Source organism: Nesoenas mayeri (assembly GCF_963082525.1).
Source record: "Nesoenas mayeri genome assembly, chromosome: 19".
NCBI classification, from domain to species: domain Eukaryota; kingdom Metazoa; phylum Chordata; class Aves; order Columbiformes; family Columbidae; genus Nesoenas; species Nesoenas mayeri.
In genome coordinates this window covers 8,768,821-8,794,782 of record NC_137568.1, presented here as the reverse complement: position 1 = coordinate 8,794,782, position 25,962 = coordinate 8,768,821, and the positions used below count along the sequence as shown (strand labels likewise).

Below are 25,962 nucleotides of genomic sequence, written 5' to 3'. Positions count from 1 at the left end.
TTGGTTATATGTTTCTGTGGGTGGAGTCTCTTGTGACTGCCACCAGGAGGAAATTCTACAGTCTGAGTTTTGTCAGATCACCCAGTGATGGATATATTACAAAATACACAGGCATTCCGACAGCATGTTTAAGTACTTGGCACAGGACTATTACATTTCATCTAGGCACACACCATGTTCAGTCTGTAGACGTGTTTTCTGTGTGTTCAGATCATTAATTAGTCGCATATGTTCATCATCTTTTGTTCTGACTTCACTGAACTGGTCTTCAAGAGCTCGGCACATCTTTTCCAGGTTGCTCTGTTAAGAGACAGAAAGTATATCCTTTAGCTCATCTTGTTGTTCAGAAGAACAATAGCAGTGATAAGAAATGTTTCTTCCTATGCAGCAACCTTGGCTTTGGAGACAGACTCCATGTTACTGGCCAAGTCGTCAATCTCCATCTTCAGCTCGCTCTTCTCCTTCTCCAGCTTCTGCTTCACTCGCTGCAGGTTGTCGATCTGCTCCCCGAGCTCAGCTGTGCTGTCCGCGTGCTTCTTGCGCAGGGCGGCAGCCGTGGCTTCGTGCTGCAGCGTGGCCTCTTCCAGGTCGCGACGCATCTTCTGAAACTCTGCCTCACGCTTCTTGTTCATCTCAATCTGAGCTGCCGTAGCCCCTCCTGCTTCCTCCAGGCGCTCGCTGATCTCCTCCAGCTCCCTGGAGAGGTCAGCCCGCTGCTTTTCAGTTTTTGCACAGATTGCACGTTCAGCCTCAATTTCTTCCTCTAATTCCTCTGTTCGAGCCTGTGAAGGGTAATTGGTTAAATGAGGACTTCTGAATAGGCAGATTTGAAATTATCATTAAGGAATAAAGAACAAATGTTCCCAACCATTTATATCAGTGTAGAAAGTAAAGCACCACTAGAAAGTTCACTGAATTGTTTCATAGGACATGGAATATTCTGGTTTGGAACAACAGTGACTGTAAAATCTGATATTTCATTTTATGTTATAGCTCAGAATGGATTCATCATGCTGTGCACTTTTTGGAAGAAACAGGTGATGTGTCACTGGAAAGTGTAAAGGAATGTGAATTTCTTAGATATTTCCCAAAGCTCAGGCCAAAACAAAGCAGTGTCCCCTCTCCATCAGTAAACAGGATGGAGGAAACCTTAAGATGGGCAACCGTGGGATAACAGGACTGAAGCAAACTGTCTTCCTGGCTCTGCATTGAGAAGGTGATTGCTGTGCTTCTCATGAAAGATTATGTTACATTCTATTGTTTTGTTCAAAAAGTAATTCTTCATGGCTTCACTACTGTCATAACTCAGTATCTGATCCATGTTCAAAGCCTGCCACAAGCTTCACTTTAGAAATCTCTTACGTATGTATGATTAGAGGCCAGAGTTTCTGTAAAAATGCCCTGAGATGAGAAAAGCACCTAGAATCCATGTTAATTGTTTTCGTCATGTGTATGAAAATACTTCGTAGGCCAGTCTAAGAAAAAATATCAATTAATTCCAAGGAACTTGTGCCCAGCTACTAAAATCAGCAATAACCCTTAGACTTTACCTGAAGCTCCTTGATTTTCTTTTGCAGCTGAGAACTTTGAGCCTGCTCATCTTCAATTTTACTTTGCAATTGGCTAATTTCAAAATCCTTTCTGTTAAAGAACAAGAATGCAAATTCAATACAGTTAAGATAAAATCTGAATTTCAGAATTCAGAGCTCAAAAACTGCAATACTTTTTTAGCCTGTCATCCATCTGTTGCTTGTCATTTTCCAGATCCATTATGGAATCCTGAGACATTTTCAGATCTCCCTCCAGTTTTCTCTTTGCTCTCTCAAGGTCCATTCGCAGTTTCTTCTCTTGTTCTAGTGATCCTTCGAGCTAAAACATAAAACGTACTTTGAAACACATAAAATATACTTTGTAACTGTTCTTGGTTTAAAAATTCTAACGAGAGTTGGAAATTGAATAGAAAAACTAATTCAATCCTATATACGCTTTTCATCTTCTCCTATGCTACATCTCGCTGCAAGATCAGAGCAACCATCACAACTTGGTTTGAGATATTAAGCAGTCCACAGCTTGGCTGTGTGCAGTTGAAATGCGCGTTTTTGAAGAATACAGAGATCAAATTTTTCAGTGCCTGAAGTTCCTGGCATATAAACTGCTCAATATTGACAAGTTCCCAGTGTTCATAGCTTGCTGGAGTATATCTGCCCTGCACAGTAACAAACCACAAGTGACTCTCCAGCAAACTTCAAGCTGCCACAGATATACTGCTCCAGCCGATTGGTTAAAAGGGGGCACAAAAACCTACAATGCTGAAATACCCAGTAATGAACATAGTTTAAATAGGCAGGGAAAGATGAGACGTGCTGGATTCTACTGTCGACTACCAATGATTTATTAGCTGAAATAATTAGAGCTGGCTTTGCTGCTTTAGGTGCTGCTTATACTCTCAACTACAGATTTCTAGTCTCTTCTAATCCATAAGAGCATCCACCTACACAATCTAAAAGCTTTTTCTTACATCATCTACTTGCTGCTCCAGTTTGGTCTTGGTTTTGGTGAGTGTACTGACTTTGTCTTCCTCAACTTGCAAGTCATCCAGCGTCTGTTGGTGGGCTTCCTGGAGGGCCTTTTTCTCCTTAGTGAGTTTAGAAATGTTTTCATCCAGACCTGCCATCTCTTCAGTAAGATTCTTAACCTATGAAGACAGTCAACATCCATATTATGAGGGGTTGCCCTGAGGAACGACAGACTGAGAACACAGTGACTGCACCCTTGCAAAATCTTGCATGGATGTAGTCAAAATTCCACAAAACTGAAAATGGTCATGGGAAACTGAAAATTGTCATGGGAAACTGTCTGGGGAAGAATGATTCCCCGATTCCTTTGTCACCTTATTCTCTGTTGCATGCTTCTCTTTTTCCACTTTGGCCAGAGTCAGTTCAAGATCATCAATATCTTTCTTCAGCTCTGAGCACTCATCTTCAAGTTTCCTCTTCTTTGCTGTCAGTTCAGCATTCATCTCCTCTTCATCCTCTATTCTTTCACTTAGTTCTTTAATTTTAGCTTCCAGCTGGATTTTACTTCTGATGAGTCCTTCGCATCTCTCTTCAGCGTCAGCTAGATTTTCACTCTCCTGTTAGAACACATCGAAGGCATGGCTTATTTAGCATAAAAATGACAAAAGGCAACATATGTTTTTCAAGCACCATCTTCAAGAAACTGATTAAACAAGTCAGGGAAGAATTTCTTACGCAAATCACAGTAATGCGTATGATTTGAGCACAAGGAAATTGTCCTGCTCAGTCAGATGGTTTGACTACAGTACCATGCAATAGACTCACAGGCTTCAGTCATAACAAGGAACCTACAATGTATCAGTGAGATAAATAGGTGGGCAGCAAACTGGATTTCATGGAAGCATGATTTTAGATGTGGATTTGCAAACCATATAGCATTTCGAAGTCATCTTTCATGGAGTGTTGGATCACTTTATGTTTAATAAGCTCCTCCAACTCTAATGACACGGGTCAGTCTGTCTCTGCCCAAACTTCTCCCACTTCATTCACATGAGGCTAACCTTGCTCCCATCATTCTTTAATCTCTCAGCCAAGACACGGTCAAGCTCAGCCTAAATTGTAGACCTTTTAAAACCTAACAGTATTCATGTCTTGTGCAATTTCAGTCTCTGCTCAGCAGTATTCCAGAGAAAAGCATCAGTCTTTGTTCCACAGTTTCAGTCCTGTTTCTGACAGAAAAGCTCCCCTGCCCTGGCTCCATATTATAATGGTCAGCAGATGTGGAAACAGCCTGTGTTTCATTCAGAATCAGATACTGTTGTTAGGAGCACGTTGCATATACGTTGCATCTGATTCTTCACTGGTGACTGCTTAATAGTGAAGTGGGTTTACATGGGAGCCCAGTCAGAATTTCTTTCATTCTTGCTGATGGTAATGTTCTATGTGTGCTTTGTACTCACTTTGCTTAGGTGTAAATGACAAGATCAGATACAAAGCAGTGGAGAATCTGACCATGTTACATGCCTATTTATGAAGGACAATGGAAAAGAGAAGGAATAAAGCAGCAGAATAGAAGGAAATGGGATGAATGTGAAAATGGAGGTTACTCACAGATTGAACCTGAAGCTGCAGGTCATTTTTCTCTTGCAACAGGGTCACCATTTTCTCCTCCAGCTCTTTCCTCTTTGCCTCAGACTTTGCAAGCTCCTCCTTTGTTTTCTCAAACTCCTCTTTCATGTTGGCCATCTCCTTCTCTGATTCTGCGCTCTTCAGCAAGGGCTTCATCTTGAAGTACAGCTTCATCCAGGGCCAGTGCTTCACATTCATGAATGCACGGATGTTGTACTGGATGATATAAATGGATTCTCTGAAAACACATGAAAACACTGTTTATGAGGCTAATGAGACAAATTCTTATTATTTGCCATACAGCATCAGCATTTTCCTCAAGGAAATTTTCTGTGAGACTTTTGTCCTCACCTCCCTTGCTTTTATTAAAGAGTCATTTCTAGGCCCTTGAACGCAGAATGGCTGGTTCAGTAGAATAAACAATAACTATGTCTGGATATAAGAGACAGAAATACTCCAAACCAGACAAACTTCTCAGGTGTGTTGCCTGGGAATCTCTGAGGCTTTCCTCAGTCTCAAGGCAAGTGCAAGTGCTTAGGTAGATACCAGGGTGAAAACTGACATCCTTGAAGTACTGCTGCTGAGATTACGAATCTGAGACTTACTGTCAATTGCGGAAACGGCAGCTTGATGCTTTTTGGGTCACTCAGAATAGCAAATACCATATCAGAAATTACTAACACAGAAACTGAAAACAAAATTAAGTGGTTTTGTGGGACTGAATGCTAAAGAATGTTGTTGATGCCCATAGTTCAAGGGGAGATCTGACAATTCCTTGCAGAGAAATTCTTAAGTAAGAGTTATTGAATTCTTGGAAACTATCCCTGGCTCAGGAAGCCCCTGAACTAAATGTATACTGCAGAGTATTACACATGAAAGCAGCTGGTTGGCAGAGCATCCTATACATTTACGCATTCATTGCTCCCCCTAAAGCTTTCACTTGCCAACAACATTTGAGTAAGTTTGCTTGGCTTGCCCAGTTCTGCCACTCCTACACTCTAAGTTTTGCATGATTCATCCCATCTCAAAGCAAGAGAGCTGAAATGGGAAAGGTATCTGGGATGGTCAAAAGTATGGAGTACTTCCACTGTACAAGCTACAATTGTCCATCTTAGGTGACTGAGCCATGAAGGAAAATTAAAGAGAAGGAGAGCAGAGAGAAATGATGTGCCATTCGTTACAAAACCAATGTGATCCAATGAAATTACCATACAACGTCATGTTCAGACAAACCTTTGTACTTGTTCAGTTTGGTATCTCCATCAGAGGGTTCTTTAAAGGTTCAAAATGGTAAGTGCATTCCTGGAGAAAAGGGTCGCTATTAAATACTAAATATCATGGTCCAGCTGCATGGTTCCATTGATAAATAGCCATTACTAGAATTTGGGAGGCTATAACAAGGAAACTATTAGTTTGTGCTTGCTCTGTTTCCCATAGTGTTTCTAAGGGTCTTTCCTGAGGACAGTTTTTTGCCTGAGACATATACTGCATTGCTGGACTTTTGGTCTGACACAGCATGATTGTTAATATTTTCTTATATTACCTTCTTGCATTCATCTTTTTAAATTCAGTTCTCATGAGGTAACCTCTGCACATAGCTTGTGTGTGCGTGATGAGGCTCACAAGCTTCTCATCTCTCATCTCTTCTAAAAGTCCCAGGAGACCTGCCTTGAAGAACACCTAGAACATAAAGTAGAGTCAAATAGTTTGAGGCTTAGACAGATACACAACGATTGGCAGATGTTGCAGGGTGAACTACTGATCTCATCCTATCCATCCTATCTCATAAAATATATGGAAGCTGAGCTATCTGAAAGTGGCTGAATATGCCATCTGAAATCTAGACAGTCTTGGCTGAAAATAATGTGACGACAAAGGGACACGTCTTCTCATCAGAGGTAATTTTGGAAAAACGCCTGCAGAGTAAAGGTTTAACAGCTGGAGAAATTTTGTGTCAGTGTTCATATCCTCAGTGTTCCTGTGATTCATGACACGTCACTCTATGCATGATCTAATCACATTATTGCAGTGTTTTTTGGTACCTGCTCCAGTGCAGGTTGTGGAAGATCTAGCTCATCAGTAGTTATTAAAACAAAGAGTTAAATTTCAGCTTAGTACTAAATACTAATCTGTCTCTTCGCTCTACTCTACCCATCTATGTCAGGCTCAAGATTTGCTCTGTAAACTGACTTAGAGATGGCTTGAGAAGAATACATGAGGTCTGTTCACTAGCATAGGTGTTTGGGTTTTTGTACAGAGATAGTACTGCCTTGGCTGTGCTGATCAGAGAATCAATGTCCCACCTGACACTGCTTTGGTTATGGAAGACAAGCTTGTGTGTGCTTAAATCCCATGAAAATCTGACTGTCCAAGCTTGTCTGAGCCTGTCTAATGTGCGTTGATACAAATGAGTTCAACTGGCATAGAAAAGGGCAGCAGTAGTTCCAGTTGCGGCCATGCTGGGTCATTCTGGTAGTGTGGTGTTCCCAAAGCTGACAGTACTGCCCAGAACCAGACAAGTTCTCTGTACTACTTGTTAATGGTATACTTGGCTTCTAATCATTGTGACGGCTGATTTCTCACGCAAGAAATACTTTCAATGAACAACATTTTTGCCATTAGTTACACCATCTCTTCCGCAAGGACTTTACCTTGGTGTGGCCAAATCTGTATTGGTTGTGGTCAACATCAATGGAGGAAAGGAGCTTTTCCGAAGCCTTTTTGCTGTCAATGAATTGGCCTTCTGGAATGGCTGAGGCATTAAGAATCTTGTACCTGTGGTAAGAAGGTTGTAAGGACTGGTTGCAAACAGCATGAGGAAAATAGGATCCATCCTATCTCATAAAATACATGGAAGCTGAGCTATCTGAAAGTGGCTGAATATGCCACCTGAAATCTAGACAGTCTTGGCTGAACATAATGTGATGACAAGGGGACACGTCTTCTCATCAGAGGAATCTGTTGGCTGTATAACAACAGAGTATGTTGTTACATACAAAATTAATGTGCATACTTAGGAGTGTCTGCACGTCCAGTAATTAGGAAGAGCAGAGTGAGAACTTGTCAACTTCTCTCATCTTATTTCATTGATGAGAGGAACACTACCCAAAGTTGAAGATGAATTAAAACTACTAACAAAAATCACTTATATCCTAAAGGAAATTAAAATATTGCACTGCTTACAGTCTCTACAAGTTGCACCACTGAATTATTGAGTTTAAACTAAAAATGGCATAATATTATTCTGTAAATGCTAACAGTAGGTCTTAGCATTTTGCAAGGTAACTTAGTGATTAAGGTAATCCTGTGTCATGGACAGGACCACCTAATCCTTCTGAGGAGTTTCTTCAGATATATCAAAGAGGATGTGACTGTACACTGGAGTGCTTATTCTCAAGTCTACCTTGCAAGGCTATATGTAAAATCAAGACAGTGAATATGGTGCAGTGAATTTATGCTCTATTTTAGGCTTCTATTGTAGTTCCTTCTGAACTTCAGCACATTTCCTTTGAACTGTAAAGCACTTTATGGCTCTGGACCATGGCCATTATGGATAGATTCCTTCACCTGTCACATCAAATTATAGTTTTACAATTGAGACAAGCTGATGCCTTACTGAACATCAGGCTGCAGGGCATTTTTAGAGAGGTCTTGTGTCCTTTTCATACCAGTTCAGCATGGAAGATGCTAGTGTTACACTTTATTATAACAGCAGCCGGTTCTGATTCAGCATTTTATAGCAACAGAGCTAACAAGAACCAGTTTGTCTCCTTTTTAAAGATGAGGAAAACAAGGCACAGGATGCAGGCCAGTGACAGGCCCCTGGCAAAGCCCTGGATTTTGGAATGCTTAGTCAGTGCAGTGTAAGGATGCTGTGCTGATGTGTGTTGGTTTTGTATCTGTACTCTGGGAGACATTAAAAGAGCAGTCTCTGATGCCACTTAATTCATTACGCTACAAGCATTTTGCACCTCTTTGAATCATTGAGCATTGACTACAATTTAGAAATTATACTGGTTCTGATAAATCAAGAAATCACTGGTCTGATCAAAGAGAGAAAGACTGGAGTGACCTAAGGCAGTATTAATGACTCGGTTCCCTCAAATGCCAGTAATCTAGGCTGATTCAGAAGGTGTCTCTCCATGATGTTACCAGACTTGTCACCTGAGTGGTGGGTTTACTGAGTCCTTATCCTAACAGACAGTAATAACTGAGGACCTACCGTTGCTTAAAGTCCGCATAAAGGATTCTGCTTGGAAACCCCTTCCTGCAAATTCGGATGCCTTCTAGAACCCCATTGCACCGCAGCTGATGCATCACCAAGTAATGGTCCATTTCACCTTAAATAAAACACATCCATCATAAGTCTGTTTTCCTTCCAAAGAATCTCCATATGTATTAGCATTCCAGAATTACCTTACTTTCCTTTTTTTGATAAAATTCAACCAGTTCTTGATTAAAGATGCAGGAAGTGAAGAGAGAACAGGCCTTCCTTTCATACCAATTGCAAAGAGTTGCTTCAGTGAGGTGAGCTTTGCTGAGAATGCCCAGGCCAGCAGTGATTGTGAATCACCAATGGCCAAAAGGCCTAAGACCACATTACTCAAAAATGTCAGGAGAGCACATTAGGAGACCAGCTGAAAAATCTCCAACAGCATCAGCATCCTCATTGGATAAAGATAGAGGTGGCACAAGGTAGAGTTTAGTCCCATCTAGGCAATCAGCTCTTCACATTATTTAAGATTTTACCTTGGGTATGCCATACAAGTGTTGACTACACTCAAACTTGATTAGATTTGATAGCTAGATAGATTCCAAAACAGGAGTGGATAAGCAGGTTGCCTAAAGCTCTCAGTCTACCTGTAGAGGACAGCTGATTAAAATTGAAGGAATTATCTTTTTCTTCCTAAAATATCTATTGGATATAGTAATCAATGGTATTTCTAAGTCTTATTCCCAAATATTATAAACAAAGTACAACTGGCAGAATAAAACCCTCTTGGAATCACTTTATCATGAAGGAATTTCCATCAGCTACTAGAGACATTAATTAGTACATAATGGTCCATATGCTTAACTCTGTAATTCAGCATAATCAATAAAGGTGTACCCAAAGGAGTTGTTAGAAAAGTCATGACTAAGCAGCCTAAAACCATCTAACAATTAGAAGATGTCCCGTTTCTCTTCCTTCACTCCACCATCCTTAATTTTGCTCACACAGAACTACCTTTTTTTCAGATTCCCTCTGAGTCTCCTCTGTCAAAACAACCAACTGAACCTGAAACATCAGCCATACCTGGCAAAATCATTCATTCAAATATGCCTTTCTATTTTAGTAGGTTTCCTTAATTGCCCTCTTAAATTTTCTCAACTGTTAAGACTCCAGTGGGATTCCTCTTTCCTTTCTTTAGGATACAAAGTGTGGACATCTCCTTTTGGGCTTTCATTTAGTCAGTGGAGTGAAACAATTTTCTTTCTAGGATGTGATTAATCTCATCTAAAGATAAATGTATAAAAGAGACCAGATGAGTCATACTTTAAAATGTCAGCTTCTCTTCACTGAGTATAAAAGGAGTTTGGCTGATGGCTGAAATGTGAATGCCATACATATGCATGTTGCTTAAATCCTGCTTGTGGTCTTCAGGGTTACTCAGAGAGACATAAACAGGAAAGGCAAGAAATGTTCTGAAACGTGTCTTTTGTTTCCTGAGCAAATTAAACAGCTGCTAAGCTCCTGTTTTCTGGTACTCCTGTTCCATTCACTACATTCTACTAGTATCTACATTTTCATTCTGCCAGTATCAGTCCTCATAATGATTAGACTCCTAAAACCCACACAGGCAACTCTCTCCCCAAGTACTTTAATTTAACGGCCACATGAAAATACTCCTGAACTTGACCATTCTTGGAGACTAAATCCTTTGTGAGGGTTTAATATTCAATTAAATAAAGGAAGAAAAGTAACTTTATATCAAAATGCTTTCCAAGAGCTAGCAGCACCCAGCAGCTTGTACATGGAATTCTACAAATGATGTATAATTTATTTGACAGTCTTCCAGCTCAGTGAATCAGATCCTAACACTGGATGTTTAGAAATCAGTAAATGGTCTTTGGCTGAACTGAACAATTCTGTATGACATGGTGGTCCTAAAAAACAGGCATTTGTTAGGGGTTTGCTAATGCTGTTACCCTCAAAAGACAATTTTATCATCTGTAATCAATCTCCTCTTTATCATCTTCAGCTCTGTACACACATTATGTAAAGACAGGTGAGGGTTGTGGACCATGTAATGCTCAAAATTTTACACTCACAGTAAGCAATACAAGAAGGTTTACTTGGGCACTGTCCTGTAGGCCAACCCTCACAAGAACTTCACATGGAAAGGGAGCTGTTCTGGAAGAAGTTGGTGTGGAAGCTAAGCAAGGTGACTCACTTCAGTCCCGTGTCTTCAGAGTATAATGATGGACTTACCAGGTGTCTTGGTCTCATTAGGAATCAGGCAACGCACAAAGTGAGGATGAGTACTTCTCAGGTTAGTCATCAACTTGTTTAGGTTTTCCTGTGATAGAACAAAACATGGGTTTGACCTTTAAGCTGCAAAGCTTTTCCATTTTTATTCAAATATCAAGGAATTACAGAATCACAGAATGGTTTGGACTTCAAGGGCCTTTGAAGATCATCAAGCCCAAACCCCTGCCATGGGCAGGGACATCTTTCACTAGATCAGGTTGCTCCAAGCCCTGTCCAACCTGACTTTGAGCACTTACAATGATGGAGCATCCACAGCTTCTCTGGGCACCCTGTTGCAGTGTCTCAGCACCCTCATAGTAAAAAAATTTCTTCCTTATCTCCAATCTAAACCTACCCACTCTCAGTTTAAAACTGTTGCCTCTTGTCCCATCACTATATGCCTTGGTACAGTCTTTATCCGTATTTCTGATAAGCATGCTTTATATGTTGAAAGGCCTTAATAAGGTGTCCCTGAAGCCTTCCCTTCTCTAGGCTGAACAACTCCAACTCTCTCAGCCTTTCTTCACAGGAGAGGTTCTCCAGCCCTCATATCATTTTTGTGGAATCATGGCTCATTTAAAAGAAAATTCACATACCCTGAACACAGCAGACACGGTCTGGAAAGAGCCCCCCTTCTTCTTAGCTCCCTTCTTGCCTCCCCCACTGTCACCTTGGAAGTAGAGAGGAGGTGAACAGTTAGAGTAAGCAGTATGTTTTGTAGGCCTCACCTTCCTTTCTTTGGTCACGGGCCAATAAAATCACTAATTTTTGATTTTAAATGCTAACCCACTGCTTCATTGGAGTTTCAGTGAACTGCTGCTAGCTGGTTGTTGATCAGCATATGGTATATTTGGTCTCAGATGCAGGATTTACGTTGCACAGTATATGGTTTTAATGATATGGAACACTATGGCCTGACATGAGTTTCAAAATAGTGTACTCAGTACTACTGGTCGAATTGCTTTTACTTATAGATATCTCCACTTTTTTGTTTGTTCCTTGGTTTTTAATTACGTGAAAGGCTGCAAGAATGTGGCTCAGCAGAGGACATTCATTTATCAGTGTGGTGAAGCCTTCTTTAGAAAAATCTCCTAATCGAATGTCCCAGGTGAAGAATAGGGCTATATTCTGAGTTAAGGCATCCCCAAGGCAGGAAGGAAATCGTAGTCTCAAGAATACAAGTCCAAGCAGCTTAGTGCCTTTTCCTGTTTGCTGCAATGTTGAAGACAATTACATCAAGTCTTAAATTGAGTGTTTATGCTCTGAATTTCACACCTTATTGAAAATTTCATCCCCACAACCTTTTCTTCTCGCCTTCCATATGCTGATGATACCTGCAAGGCCGACAGCTGACTCATGCCCACTATTTCCTAGGAGCTTGCTCAGACATGTTGTGTCAACCAAACTGAGCTGCAGGGACTTTCTTGAGCCTCAATCCCTGCTGTCCATATCCCTGATGGCTGAGTTGACTACTACTGTGTACTGCCTTTTCTTTTTGCTTAGCATCCGGGCTGCCAGAATATTGGGGACTTCTTCGTAGAAATCTGTGTGGCCATTTTTGGTAAGTCAGAAGTCTTGACTGTCCCACTTGATGGTTTTCAGTCACAAAAGGGGCAAGAGATTGGACTGCTCTCTGATGCCCCTAGAGGACTTCTAACTTAAATGATCTGTCTCATTTTCCCTTGCAACACCAGGACTGTTCAGGTGGATATGAAATAGTTCCATGATCTCCTTTTAGTTGCTTCTATTCACCTCAGGAAACAAAACTCTGTCCCCAAAGACTATAAAGTGCTTGCACTTTGCATGTATATTTGTCACCTGCCTAGAGGATGAATAAACATGCACATGATTCACCACACAGCAAGTCAGGAAACATATGCCTCCTGTCACTTTGGTTTGGACTTGCTGAGTTTTACTTCTCTGCACCACATGAATGTGGTGTTCTCAGCAATTCTGCATGTTGGTATCTTAGATTTGGCATATCTGGGTGCATGCAGAAACAAGGTCACAATAGCAGATGATAGTCTATAGTATACCACAGAGAGGAGAAGCAGGAGTAGATTTTAGTTGATTCTTGCCTTATCAATCATCACTGAAAAATAACTTACTTGTTTCTGCACCAGCATAGTTAGAGAAAAGGAAGGACAGCAGCTTCAAGGATGATTTCTGGTACAGCCCCACAACAGTTTCATTCAGGGGGTCCTTGTTCTTATCAAGCCAGCCAGAGATGTTGTAGTCCACCGTGCCAGCGTAGTGCACCAGGGAGAAGTGAGCCTCAGCCTTGCCTTTGACTGGTTTGGGCTTCTGGAAGTTGTTGGACTTGCCCAGATGTTGGTCATAGAGCTTGTTCTTGAAAGAGGTGTCAGTTGCCTTGGGGAACATGCACTCCTCTTCCAGGATGGAGAAGATGCCCATGGGCTGGAAGAAATACGAATGCATGAATAAAATAAGTAGTGGGGAGAAAAAAGTAAATAAAATGTCGCCTTGCATACGATTCGTGCCTTGTTTCAGTGACTAATTTGTACTGCACAATTTCTTAATACATAGCTAGTTACTATAATAATCAGGCAAACTATAATGATTGTGTTGCTCAAGCTACTACCCATGAACATAGCAATACGACAATACTGTTTACATACATCTTTGACTGAAAGGCTGTATATATGTATTATAATCAATTGTTCCAATTATCCTTACGCTACATCATTAGGAAGTACATTTCAGCATCCTGTTTGTGGTACTGTTGCTGTTGTGTATGTCTGCTACAAAGCTATCAGGTTACAATTGTCAACGTGAACTTAATTTAATGGCTCCTCAGGAATGTGGATAGATAACTAATATCTGACAAACTTGTGTTCTATCTCCAGTGAATGTGCATGATGGATCAGATTTTCCTCACACTCATTTGGAGTGTAAATGGCAATAACCTGGGACTATAGAACACCCATAGACTTTTAATTTGTCTTAGAATTCTATTTAAAATACACAGAAATGTAGGCACATTCTCAGCGACATCAGAGCTTTCATCTGAGCTACATTAGGTATCTTCTGGTAAGCACATCCTCTCATTTTGCTATTCACGGATGTGACCTGCACTTCGTTGGCCTAGAGGAAATTCGAGGAGTTTCTTCTTGGTATGAACCTTTTTTTTCCTTTTTTAACATTTTTTCTTTTATATTAATAAGATGCCATTAGATGCCCACATCTGATTTCAGCTAGACAGCTGCCAGAGCTAGAATCAAGGATCCTCCAGAGCAGCAGCAGCCACAGGAGGTGGATGTTGGGCAGGAAAGCCATGTTTTGAATGGAGAATTTGCTCTCTAGGTGTGTCTGCTGTTTCAGAGCTCTGGGCTTAGCATTTATCTTGCCTAACTGTAGGTATCTGTAAAACAGAATCTAGATGTGAGTTAGCTGTCCATATTGCTTTTCTGCAATGGAAGTATTATAAAGACATTTCACAGAATCATCAACAGAACATACTTTGTAAGGAGATTATTTGCTTCCTAGAAGTATCTGCTTTTCTCCTGTCGTTACAAAAGAGACTATGGCCTTAGGTCAGCATAGGTATTCTGATTCCTTTGGCTCCAATACTGTGTATTGCATAGATATGTGACACAAAATGTGTGAATACTGGACAGTAAGTGTGGATTTTGAGTGTTAAATAGAGCAATAGGCAACAGGCACTAGCTGTGACTGGTAGTGCTGCCTGTAGATGCTGTTATGTGGTGGGAAGTGTGGGGGGTTAGCAAGAAACGCGAGGCTTATGTGTGCGCAGGCATAACCCATGGGCCTGAATACTGAGCAGTGAACATGCATGTGGGGTGGAATCAGGCACTGGGCATGAGTGATAGTGCTTGGAGCAGATAGTTGTATGCTCCTGAGAAGGAAGATGTTTGGGTATGTGCATATTGGATTTACACATGATGTGTGAGTGCTGTGTACAACCACTGGCCGCTGGCTTTTAGCAGAGCAGTGAAGGGTTGATTCCCATTAAGATCCCCAGTGCAGAACCAGTGGGCAATGACAGAGGGGCCATAAGGAGTTGTATTGCTAGAACCAAGAACTTAATTCTATCCATTACTGCAAGGAGTAAGACTTGAAGTTCACTTTACTGTTAAAGGCATCAAATTAGCATTGTGTACCCCATCTTCCTGCCATCCCAGCCGTATTGTTCAGGAAATCATTGTTTGTGCAGAAGCAGCCTATCCAACTGCTTCTTATGTGAAAGGGTCATTCAACCATAATGTGTCAATTTATTAAGAAAGATTGGACTAAAATAAATGACCATAGAAGAAATGTGCTCTCCTAAAATTAAATGATTTCCTGTACCTTCTCGATGAGCTCAATGCAGGCAGCCAGGTCCATCCCAAAGTCAATGAACTCCCATTCAATTCCCTCCTTCTTGTACTCCTCCTGCTCCAGCACGAACATGTGGTGGTTGAAGAACTGTTGCAGTTTCTCGTTGGTGAAGTTGATGCACAGCTGCTCCAGGCTGTTGAACTGTAAATTCAAAATATAAAACCATGGTGGTTAGTTTGGAAAAGTCATCAATGGGCAAGCATGCCTACCATAACTCACATCAAAAATTTCAAAGCCCGCAATGTCCAGGACACCAATGAAATGCTGTCTGGGCTGCTTGGTATCCAGCTGTTGGTTGATTCGAGTAACCATCCATAGGAACATCTTCTCATAGACTGATTTAGCCAATGCACCCACTGAATTGTACACCTGTAGGAAACACAGCCATGGGCAGTAATGAAAGTTGAGTTAGCTTTCAAGTTGAAAGAGCTGTCTGAATAAAGTGGATAGCTGATCAGCTAAGTACCTGTTGGACATTTTGCCCTTTAGTTACATATTCATTCCCGACTTTCACTCTGGGATAGCACAAAGCCTTGAGCAAATCAGCAGAATTCAGGCCCATCAGGTAGCCAGCTTTGTCAGCCACTAGGATCAGAGATAGCAAATTATTTTAAAGGAGACAAAGAAAGGTGTCCTGGTTTTCTATGACGTTTCTGCTACAAGGAGCCTGCTTTCAGTGCTACTGAAGTGCATCTGTTGTCACGGGGAGCTCCTCCATAGAGAATGTTTTCTCCCTAACACAGGTGGTGCCTCAGCTGTAGCCAATTCCTGTTCCACACCTCGAGGGCTGCAGCAATGCTCCATCTTTATTATGTCTCTGTTTCCTTGTGGAACTTGCAACAAACTTAAAAAATTTAGTTTCTGGAAGGGAAAATCATTCTCAAAGTCTTGGGCACTTTGTGGGATGAGGTTGCTAGCTTGTCTCCTGGTGCAGCTCACAACCAAACTCTGCAGTCAACACTACCTTCTGTGCCGTCCGGCTCTGCCTGCTCCTCCCGCTGCTTCTGTTTGAACTTCATGTTCCCGTAGTGCATGACGGCCCCGGTCAGCTTGTACATCCCCACCTTCTCCTCGGGGTTGAAGCCCAGGATGTCCACAGCGCTCTGCAGAGGCCACAGGCAAGTTGGGGAAGGTCAGAGGAGCAGAAGGGCTGAAGCACAAGGTGCTGTTAACAGGTGCTGCCAGGGGGAGGTGGGGGTTCTCTCCTGCTGGCAGCCTGGGGGTTGCAGGGCCTGATGCTTGGTGGCCCTGGCTTGGCTGGGCCACTGTACTCACGTCCGTCGCCAGCAGCTCCTCACTGTCATCAATACTGGCAACAGTGACTTCTCCTTGGCTCACGTAGGGGAAGTCATAGGGGTTGGTGGAGATAAGAAGGAGATCTGCAGGTATACAGGGCACTTTTGATGGCACCGCGGCAATTCACAGTGGAAAGAGCCAAGCCAAGCACCGCTGGCACTCACCAATGAGCTCTGGCTTCTTGTTGGACATTATCTGGTAAAAAATATGATAGCTCCTTTCACTGGCCAGCTGGAAAGTCACTCTGGATTTCTCCAGAAGATCTAACCAAAAGAGAGTTGCTGTTAGTCTCCTGGTAAACTTGAGATAATAAATGCACAGATTCTGCATGCACTGACTTGCTCCAACTCACAGGTTTCGATATCCGCAGAGGCCAGCTTGCCAGTCGTTCCAAAGTGTATCCGGATGAATTTTCCCTATCAAGCAGTACAGATAAACCCCTTTGTTATAGCAATCAATGGGTAAGACATGTATTAGATATCTGCATTCCAGCAAATCTGAAATGAACTCACAAAGCGTGAGGAGTTGTCGTTCCTCACAGTCTTGGCGTTGCCAAAGGCCTCCAGCAGTGGGTTGGCCTGGATGATCTGATCCTCGAGCGTCCCCTAGTTACAGGAAAAAAAAGCTTCTTATAAAACCTCACTACTGGTTAATAACAAGTATTGAAAAGGACATGTTTTAAACATGTAAACTTTAATCTAAAATTTAGCAGGGAGTTTGAAATCTGCATGAGAGTTGCTTCCACGTTGCCATTCACAAAGGCCATGATAGCTAAAGAAAATATGAAAATTATGGAATAATTTCTGGAGTTTTCGTGGACACACAGAGAGAGGTACAGCCTTTAATAGGAACCACCTGGCAAGGCAGAATGTAAAGTTTTGCAATTGTATTCAAACAAGCAACAGCCTTTCCGAGGGCAGACTTGCTTAGGAAGGAAGAGTGGGACATGGACAAAGTCTGAGACTCAAACACCCAACTTAAAAAACAGGGAACAGAAAGTCTTTGAGTTTTTTGCTGCATGACTGCAGAAGGAACAATCAACATGTATTGTATCGCTCTTGTTAACCGCAAAAATATGGGAGGAAAGAAGCTTCTGTGACATTATATCTCTCCTATTCTGTGCAATGCAGTTCAGCAAGCAGAGTCACCATGTGCTTTTTTGGAATTATGGAGCAAAGCTTTTCTCAAGGCTTCTAGCAAAGTCATGACTGATCTCTGTGCACTCGGGGCGTGAAAATGTTTCCAGGGATAATTTCCAAGATAGAGATGGAAAAGAAAGAATGAGAAAAAATCAGATTTTATCCAGATGAAAGATTAGTGACACAACCCTGGTTGCTGAATCTTTGTACGTGGTGTTCCCTGTAGCCTTTAGCATCTTGCAGTGGAGAGGGAGTGCCATTCCCAGCTCTGTCTGCAGATGGCACAACGGGTTCAAATTAGTTTTAATTACTCCACCGTGAAGATGGACCCTATAACATTAACGCAGCACAGTACCATATGAAGGTCTCTCTGCATTTTTTTTAAATAAAGAATACCAAATTCCTAGAGTAATGCCCTCCCACATGTCTCTTTCAGCTTTCTAAATGAACTTCAGAAAAGGAGAGGAGGAGAGGAGAGGGAGAGGGAGAGTAGAGAGAAGTATGTGTCAGTGCAGCTGTCTTACACCAACACCAAACCCCTTTTTAGTGCACAACTTTGACCAGGGAACTCACAAGGGAGCACCATGCATGGAAAACAGCATGGAAGAAGGTGCAGCAATTCTTTATACAAGTTCGTTCTGGAGTCCTTTCTACAGGCTGGGTGACAAAGCTCTGGAAGCTGAGAAAGTATTTTGCGAAAATGCCGTTACATGCTTCTCTTATTCATACACTCTTGCCTGGCATCTGGTTTCAGCCTCTATCTGAGATTGGACACTGGGATAGACAGAACTATAACCTGAATGTTTTATTTAATGTTCTTATGAAGAGGCGAATACTACTGCTACAGGGACTGTAAATACTAAAAAGCCAGAGTATTCTGTGAATAAACTCGGAAGAGGGCAGAACAGGTCGTTGTCCTTCCGAGAGCCAGGTGACTTTCCTTATATCAGACATGGTCAGTACATCTCTTAGCTGTCTCAAAGTTTTTCTGAGATCAGTCCTAGCATAGTGAGCAGCTGGTGAAAGCTGAGCCTAGGAGATTCTGAAATGCTGCTGATGGAAAGAGTGCTTGTGATGAGCTTGCCTCGGCCATAATGACCCGTCAATCACAGACACCTGCCTAAGTGTGAAAAGAATATTCAGCCTTGGAATCTCCTTAGGTTCTGCTGTGCCCTTGGGTACTCAAATAACATGCTGACACGTGTCACCCACTTTGATGCACATACCATCTCACAGACTGGTGACATGCACTTGTGCCCCAAGGATGTTTGTTGCTTGCTCTGTACTAGGGAATGAAACCCACACCTTGCAAATGCCCCACTGGGCTCCGATTACAGCAGCTGGGCTGCTCAGCAGATAGGGGCGTCAGAGTATGTGCTTTCTCCCCTGGAAGGATCCTTTCTGAGGTTCCTTTCTAACTGTTAGGCAAGTGGTCGCAGCTGTCCCCAATCTGTCCCTTTTCTTGTGCTGCCTCCCAGGACTGTTATGTTGACCACAGGCAGGAGAACAAGCCGATGGAAATACTACCTGATGCAATCAAAATGACTCTGATTCAGCACAACCACTCTGGAGTTCAGAGCTCCCGCACTTCCCTGTCAATAGGAATGGCACCGGCAATAGGAATGGCACCGTCAATAAGAATGGCACTATCGCCTCACAGTGGGAACCCACTGCTTGTGTTGCACTTGCAGCCGCTCAGGTGCTGTGGATGTGGCTGATCTCATAGAATAATAATGGATAGATACATAGACAGTCAGCACAGAGAAAACTGCCATCTTACATTATCTTCCTCTCCCTGGTGAAGACCTGCCCTGTGTTAAAGGAGAGTAGAGAGAAACTGAGTCTTGGGCCTTTCCTACAGTAAGAAAATACATCTTTAAGTAGAGTTCCACTAGTGTTCAGAGGGATGGAGACAGGGGTAAATGAGGGTAAATAAGTGTGCTTGCCCTGTGCATCCTGGCTGTCTCCTCAGTTGCACCACACTTTCTGTGTTTTGATAGTCCTAAGTATGCATTGATAGTTTCTGCTCTGCAGGCACAGTTTTGGGGAAACTCTAGAGGGGGAGCCAATGATATACAATGATATACCTGCATTTTGCCGGGCTGTTGCTCTTTCTTCTTCTCACCAGTAACTGCAATTGTTGCAAAGTACTGAATGACACGCTTTGTGTTCACAGTCTTCCCTGCACCGGATTCTCCACTGTTGAAATGAAAATATTAATTGTTACAGGAAACAGGAAACATTTTTACTTCTCTGTCAGATTTGTTACACATGCCAAAGTATACTCACGTGATAAGGATTGACTGATTGTTACGATCTGAAAACAAAGTCACAGAAAGAGCTATTCAAATGAGATATGGAGGTCTGCTGTTCATCAGACACAACTAACTGATCATTAGTTTGTGGGTAGACTTTTTGTGCACAGAGGAATGGAGCAGCCAAAAATCTACCTCCAAGTGGTGGTTCTTTATGTTTCCCATTTACTTTTTGTCAGCCAAAAATCTACCTCCAAGTGGTGGTTCTTTATGTTTCCCATTTACTTTTTGTTTGTTTGTTTGTTTGTTTGTTTTTTAATCTACAGACCTTGGCTTAAATAGTTTAATCAGAATCAGATTCACTGCTATGTTCCTTCCGTAATGTTTCTTTAAATTCCTTACTAGGAGAGTGGGCAGAAAGCCACAGCTGCTGCCTTTCCTTCATTATCTGACAGCACAGAGGTCATTAAGATGCCACAGGCAGACTAATCTCAAGTTGTGCCATAGGACTATGGGAGCTGTTGCCATCAGGCACTGAGTAGAACAACACCTAAGATGCCTGAACTGTCAAGTGTTCCTTGACCAAGCAGCCAGCCCTGCATACATCTGGGTTTCCCATTCTTGCCAAATGACTCACCAGTCAGCATGAACTGATAGGCATTGTCAGAGATGGAGAAGATGTGTGGAGGGGCCTCCTGGCGCTTCTTGCCTCGGTAGCCAGACACCACCTCCGGGTTGTACACCGGCAGCCACTTGTAGGGGTTGACGGTGACGCAGAAGAGACCCGAGTAGGTCTGCGAGGAAGGGACACAGCACGTTGCCTTCCCCTGAGCCTGGCAGAGCAGTTCTCCCAGCTCCCCAAAGGAAGACTGCTGCTGGTACTTACGTAGATCATCCAGGCTGCATAACGCTCTTTGAGGTTGTACAGCACAGCGGGTTCGTGGAGGTGGGTCATCATGGCCATGTCCTCGATCTTATCAAATTTTGGAGGATTCATGGGAAAGACTTCATCATCCTTTACAGTCACAGTCTGACCAAACCAGAAGGGAACAAAAGGAGAAGAAATCTAAGCCAGGAAACTGCCTGAACTGGCTGATCATGTATGAGTAACAGCTGGTATCACTTACTGTATCATCTTGTGTTTTAACTGTGACTTTGCCACCTTCTCTGCTCTGTATGGTACCTTTCACATACATTTGCTTTTCATCCACTACAAAACAGGCTGCTTTAGCATCAAATGGGCGATTCTGGGCTTCAATCCTCTCCTTCTCAGACTTCCGTAAATAAGGAGCAGCTTCTCCAAATATTGCCATCTCTGCATCCGAACTCATGTCCGAATTTGCTCTGTAGGAATTCAGAAAAGTTTCAGAGAGCCTGTGCATTTGTAATTTACATTTATCCAGAAAGCAGTCATGCTGTCAGGTGCTTATCTTCTGCCTCAATTCTAAGACATCCTAATAAAGTAAATTCCTTTTGTAGACAGAGGTGCATTGTCTCTGAAGACATCCAGCGTCAAGAGGCTGCCTGTGCGCCCAAGCGAGGTTTCAAAGCCTCTCCTGCTGTACCTTCACCTGCTGTTCACACAGCTGCACAGCCACATACGCCTCAAAGCCACATACGCATAGCTGCTTAGATAGATTGTGTCATTAGACATCTAGAAATTTAGACACAAGTAAGATCCATAAATTAAGCAGACTGGCTCTCACACGTGATTTTTAAGTGTAGGTATTCTTGGCACCCTTATATTTTCTATGTTTTAATACCAGGCAGTGAAAGTTCAACTAGTTTCTGTTTGTACCAAACACTGGAACAAATCGTGAGGGTCATCACCTATCTAAAGCCAAGCCTGTTTAGCATATGAAGCAAACAGAAAACATATTTTCAGATCTGTGGCAAAATTAGCTAATAAAGGAATATAAAGTATATTGTAGATAATAATAGCATAAAATTATCTAGGTAAATAAACACTTGATAAGAACATTTCAAAGAATTTCAATTACAAAGTACCTTTGAGGTTTAATGTATTAATCATATAGAGTAATACAGAGGAATATGGAGTAATATATAGAGTAATATAGAGTAATTATATAGAGTAATATTACAAAGTACCTTTGAGGTTTAATGTATTAATTATATAGAGTAATATTGGTTATGAATCAATAAAAGACAATTGATGTGTACCAATAGGTACCAGGCTAGCAGAAATATTTCAGAAAACTTTATGTTCGGTTTTAATTTACATTTTTAGCAATATCTAGCAGAAATTCTTCAACACAAATAGATACTATTGGTTGCCATAGTCAGAAGGACTGATGTGGATAATCCAAGAGCATCTGGAAATAACACAGGCAGAAATAATGTAGGCATAAATAATAATAATAATAAGAATAAATAATAATAAGAATAAACAGAATGTTATTCCCCAGGCAAATTAATATACAGGCTAGCAAAAAAAGTATTAAAACAATTTTAAAACACTGGTATTTCATGGGCTGTCTGATGCACTGTGGTGCTAAAAAAGATGAAAGGACAGAACTGAACAACTCAACGTATCCTTCCGAGGGATCATAGTACTGAAACAATCAACATGGGATAGTTTTATGTGCAAGAAAATGATGAAAGGCATCTGAAGGCATTTGCAATGCTGATTTTGGACACATTGCTGTAGAAGTGCAGATCTCTCTTGGCAAAACCCTTCTATTATAGGAAATGCACCTTGGAAGACTTTGAGGGACTGCATCTCTCAAGAACCTCTAACACCCAGTAATTTCAAAGCACAGAACCCAGAACCTTTAACCTACTTTGAAAGTATTATTCTGTGTATATAGAGCTCAGCATTTTTGCTTATATGATCCTGCCTCTGAGTGGCTCAGGGGATGCAACATGAAAGAAAGAGAGAAATTATCTCACAGTGTCCATGAAAAGGTTAAACACGGCATCAGAAAATGCCAATAGGTTATCAGAAGATTTCTCAGGGGCCATAGTCTGTTAAACTACTGAATGACAGGAAATAGTGTAAAATTTAGATCTTTATGCATTCATGAGCAGAGAAGGTGGCATTCTCTGGGACAGTAACCTGTACTTCCATCCCTTTCAGCTTTAATTTCAGTGAGCATTTTTTGGTATTAGGCACATGTGTGGATGGTTCCTTCTGTTGCTCTGGTTAACTCTCCCAGCCACTCAAGCACTAACCTTCCCCAGAAAAGTTAATAGGGAATGGTGCATATTGAGTTCTTTATGAAGGTGACTCTTTGTTCTAGTTTCAGAACCTGTGTGATAAGCCAAAGTCAGCATGTAATGATCTAGACCTTACCCCAGAGGAAACTAACTTAAGGCAGAATAAGCTTAGATCCTTCTTGAATTGTACTTCGAGCCTTCTCTCTGAACACGACCTCAGCTTCAGGCTTTCAGCAGTTGTGCAGATGGCACGGGGTGAATTTTAATCATCTGTAAGCCCCAGGATCCCAGGTAACACCATGAAAAGACATTACTGTGACTGTCGCTCATGTCCTTTTGGCTAAGCGTATCTGTCACTTCTCTTTCCAGAGAAGTGGAGTATTTCATACTGAGAACTGTACATATGCTCATATTGATTCAAACAGCATATATCCTTTTCAGTGAACCTCATTCTACAACATGGTCTTTTGCCACCTGCCCTTGCCTGAGTGAGCTTCACATATTGATCAGGATCAATTAGCAAAACTACGTGTTATTTGTTATACTCTTACCTTCAGGGAGCCCAGGAAAGAATCTGCTTGCAGTATCTGTGTGGAATAGTTAAAGAAAGAACAGAGAGGGTTAAATAAAAACCAATTCATTGTCTTGGGCATATGGTCTATTGAACATTTATACATTTTGTAGTCTCTCCTGACAGCTGAACTGTACACAGAGCATGACAACTTTTGTGCTAAAGCCAAATGACACCTAAAATTGTGTGTTCCCCATGTTACTGTGATCTGCGGAAAATAAATCTAATGTGTAAGAAAAGATTAGCTACATTACGTATATTTTCCCAGTCAATTTAAACTGCCTTCAGAGTTAGTTTTCCTGAGCCTTTCATCGTGCTTGGGGGTAGCAAAGTTTGTAGAGGGCCCCTCCAAGGAATGGCAAGTTATGGCTTTTCTGCTTCTGCTTGTGCCACCACACTGGAGGGGTTTGGGTCGTATAACCTTGACGTTACATGTAAAGCATGACCTGGAATGTTAGAAGTGGGGAATGAGAGGAAAATGCCCTTAGATATTCCACTTCTTTGCACATCTGTGGAGATGCCCTGGTTAGAGTATGAAGCAAGCAAATGGGACTTACCGTGAGATGCGAAGGTAACAAAGAATAAGGTTGCCTTCAGCTGTGGCTCTTTATATGTAACCTCCTGCCTACACAGAATTCAAGCACTCTATTTTTGGTCAATAATAATTTACTCTTTAGTTGTAAACGTGTTGAAGCTCTGATCTCTCTGCTAATTACTCAGAGACAGGATTGGTTTAAGGTTGTATGGAGTCAGCTGCACTGACCTGTTCTTTTCACATTGCACTGTGCCAGGATGGAGAAACCCAAAGACAGCTCCGATAATACCAAATAAGGCAACAGTTGCTTTAAGTGTTTAAGATCTTGCTTTAACCAACAAGTTGGGGTTTTTTTCTAATTGTGCACAATTATTTCTTTATGAACTATGATTTTAACAGATCTCATCATCTCCTTTCTGTCTATCTGCATGTGCTAATGGAGTAGGAGGAAGACTTTGTGAGGCAGAATTTTTCTCTTGTTAAATTTCTTTATACCATAGTATGGAGTGCTGGCAAGCCTGAAACCACCCTCAAGGTTGGGACAGGGTAGGACAACTGCCAGCTTATGGACCACAGGGAGACTTGCAGTCCTGGTCTGTAGGTTTACAACACCTGTGACCTGCAGGCATACTCAGGGTCTCAGCCTGCAGGAAGGAGCCTGGCTCCATCATCCTACAGAGGATGTCATGGAGCAGGCTGAATGTTGAACCAGAATAACTTTCACTTGCTCTGTAAGGGTATGTGGAAGGACAGTGTCTGCTCCTTTAAGATTATCTGATTAAGGACATTTTTTGACAACACAAGGGACAGTAAGAAAGGGAGGAAGCCATGAACAAGAATTGGGACACAAACCCGACTGGTGAATGCCAAGGGAGGAGGTGATGGGAACCAAACCGCTTGATGGAAGCATGTGAGAGTGTGAAAATGTTTATTCGAGCGAGTTTACCAGATCAGGGACCTTGTCAGGTGGGAAACTAAAATAAAAGGAAGAAGCAGAAACAATATAAACAGAGACACAGACCAGATAAAACAAACATGGAGATGATGAGAAGAAACAAACCTTGCCAGTCACAGTAATTGATGGGCTATCAAGAAACTACAGGTGCCACTTCCAGGAACATCAACCTGAACCTCAAGAGTGATAAGACTGGGAACCAGGGGAGCTCCCAGACAGGTTTGGGGTGGGTGCAGGAACTGACAGGGCTGTACAAACCCATCAGGGGCTGGCATTGCAACATGCAGTGTTGAGACATCCTATTTAGGCCTTATGCCCTTATGCACTGACTGCTTATCCATACCACATCTTCCAAAGCCAGTCCACCTTTGAACTACCTGTTTGATGGCAAGCATTAGTAGGCTATGTAGTAAACAAGTGGTTACTAGTGTGATGACAGTACAGCCAACTTATATTTGACTGAAATGGCAACACTGGCAGCATACTGTGAACTGAGCCTGTCACAGGTAAAGAGGTGAACACTGATTTGCCCGAAGAAGCTGTGTGGGGTTAGAACATTATGGTAGGATGGTGTTTGCCACTCCTCTTTTCATTCTCTGTATTTATGGATGTACGCTTCTTCAAACGTTGGGATTTTGCTACACATAACTATGTCCGGCCTCATTCCTACTTTACATCCCACCCCATGTTCACCTGCAGTCCTTCCATGATCCCTACAAGTCTGTCCTTAACCATCTTTGGGTCCTTGACCCTGACCCATTTCTAACCCAAACTATCCATATATATGAGCTGCCCCTGATGTTCCTCAGGTTCATAGTGCTGAGCACTATGTATTTTCAAGTCTGAAGTACCTGCTTAATCTAGGCTGTTTATTGCCCTAGATTAGCTTAGGAATCAGTCACAAAGTTTGCTTGCTTTTTATAGACTATTCTCTCCACTTAGACTATCGGCTCCCAAGTCTGCGTGTGCTTGCCATTTCTGCAATGGCCTTATCACTCTCAAGTTCTCTTGCTGGAGGT

The 25,962-nt window shown here is 42.0% G+C and overlaps 1 protein-coding gene across 1 annotated transcript in view; it reads right to left on the bottom strand.

Moving 5' to 3' along the window:
- Window positions 1–21,036, bottom strand: part of LOC308047943 (myosin heavy chain, skeletal muscle, adult-like) — a gene marked incomplete at both ends in the record, with an annotated part of 32,780 nt that extends 11,744 nt beyond the window's left edge. Inside the window, 26 exons of the mRNA XM_080356764.1 lie at window positions 174–300; window positions 393–782; window positions 1,551–1,641; window positions 1,724–1,869; window positions 2,519–2,695; window positions 2,891–3,133; window positions 4,128–4,383; window positions 5,689–5,825; window positions 6,797–6,920; window positions 8,368–8,485; window positions 10,618–10,705; window positions 11,253–11,326; window positions 12,765–13,074; window positions 14,986–15,156; window positions 15,235–15,384; window positions 15,482–15,600; window positions 15,980–16,118; window positions 16,291–16,394; window positions 16,476–16,574; window positions 16,664–16,727; window positions 16,824–16,916; window positions 19,538–19,649; window positions 19,740–19,767; window positions 20,343–20,499; window positions 20,592–20,735; window positions 20,833–21,036. Coding sequence (XP_080212890.1) covers window positions 174–300; window positions 393–782; window positions 1,551–1,641; window positions 1,724–1,869; window positions 2,519–2,695; window positions 2,891–3,133; window positions 4,128–4,383; window positions 5,689–5,825; window positions 6,797–6,920; window positions 8,368–8,485; window positions 10,618–10,705; window positions 11,253–11,326; window positions 12,765–13,074; window positions 14,986–15,156; window positions 15,235–15,384; window positions 15,482–15,600; window positions 15,980–16,118; window positions 16,291–16,394; window positions 16,476–16,574; window positions 16,664–16,727; window positions 16,824–16,916; window positions 19,538–19,649; window positions 19,740–19,767; window positions 20,343–20,499; window positions 20,592–20,735; window positions 20,833–21,036 — 3,865 coding nt within the window. The remainder of the gene's footprint in view (window positions 1–173; window positions 301–392; window positions 783–1,550; window positions 1,642–1,723; window positions 1,870–2,518; window positions 2,696–2,890; window positions 3,134–4,127; window positions 4,384–5,688; window positions 5,826–6,796; window positions 6,921–8,367; window positions 8,486–10,617; window positions 10,706–11,252; window positions 11,327–12,764; window positions 13,075–14,985; window positions 15,157–15,234; window positions 15,385–15,481; window positions 15,601–15,979; window positions 16,119–16,290; window positions 16,395–16,475; window positions 16,575–16,663; window positions 16,728–16,823; window positions 16,917–19,537; window positions 19,650–19,739; window positions 19,768–20,342; window positions 20,500–20,591; window positions 20,736–20,832) is intronic.
- Between the last annotated feature and the right edge of the window lie 4,926 nt (window positions 21,037–25,962).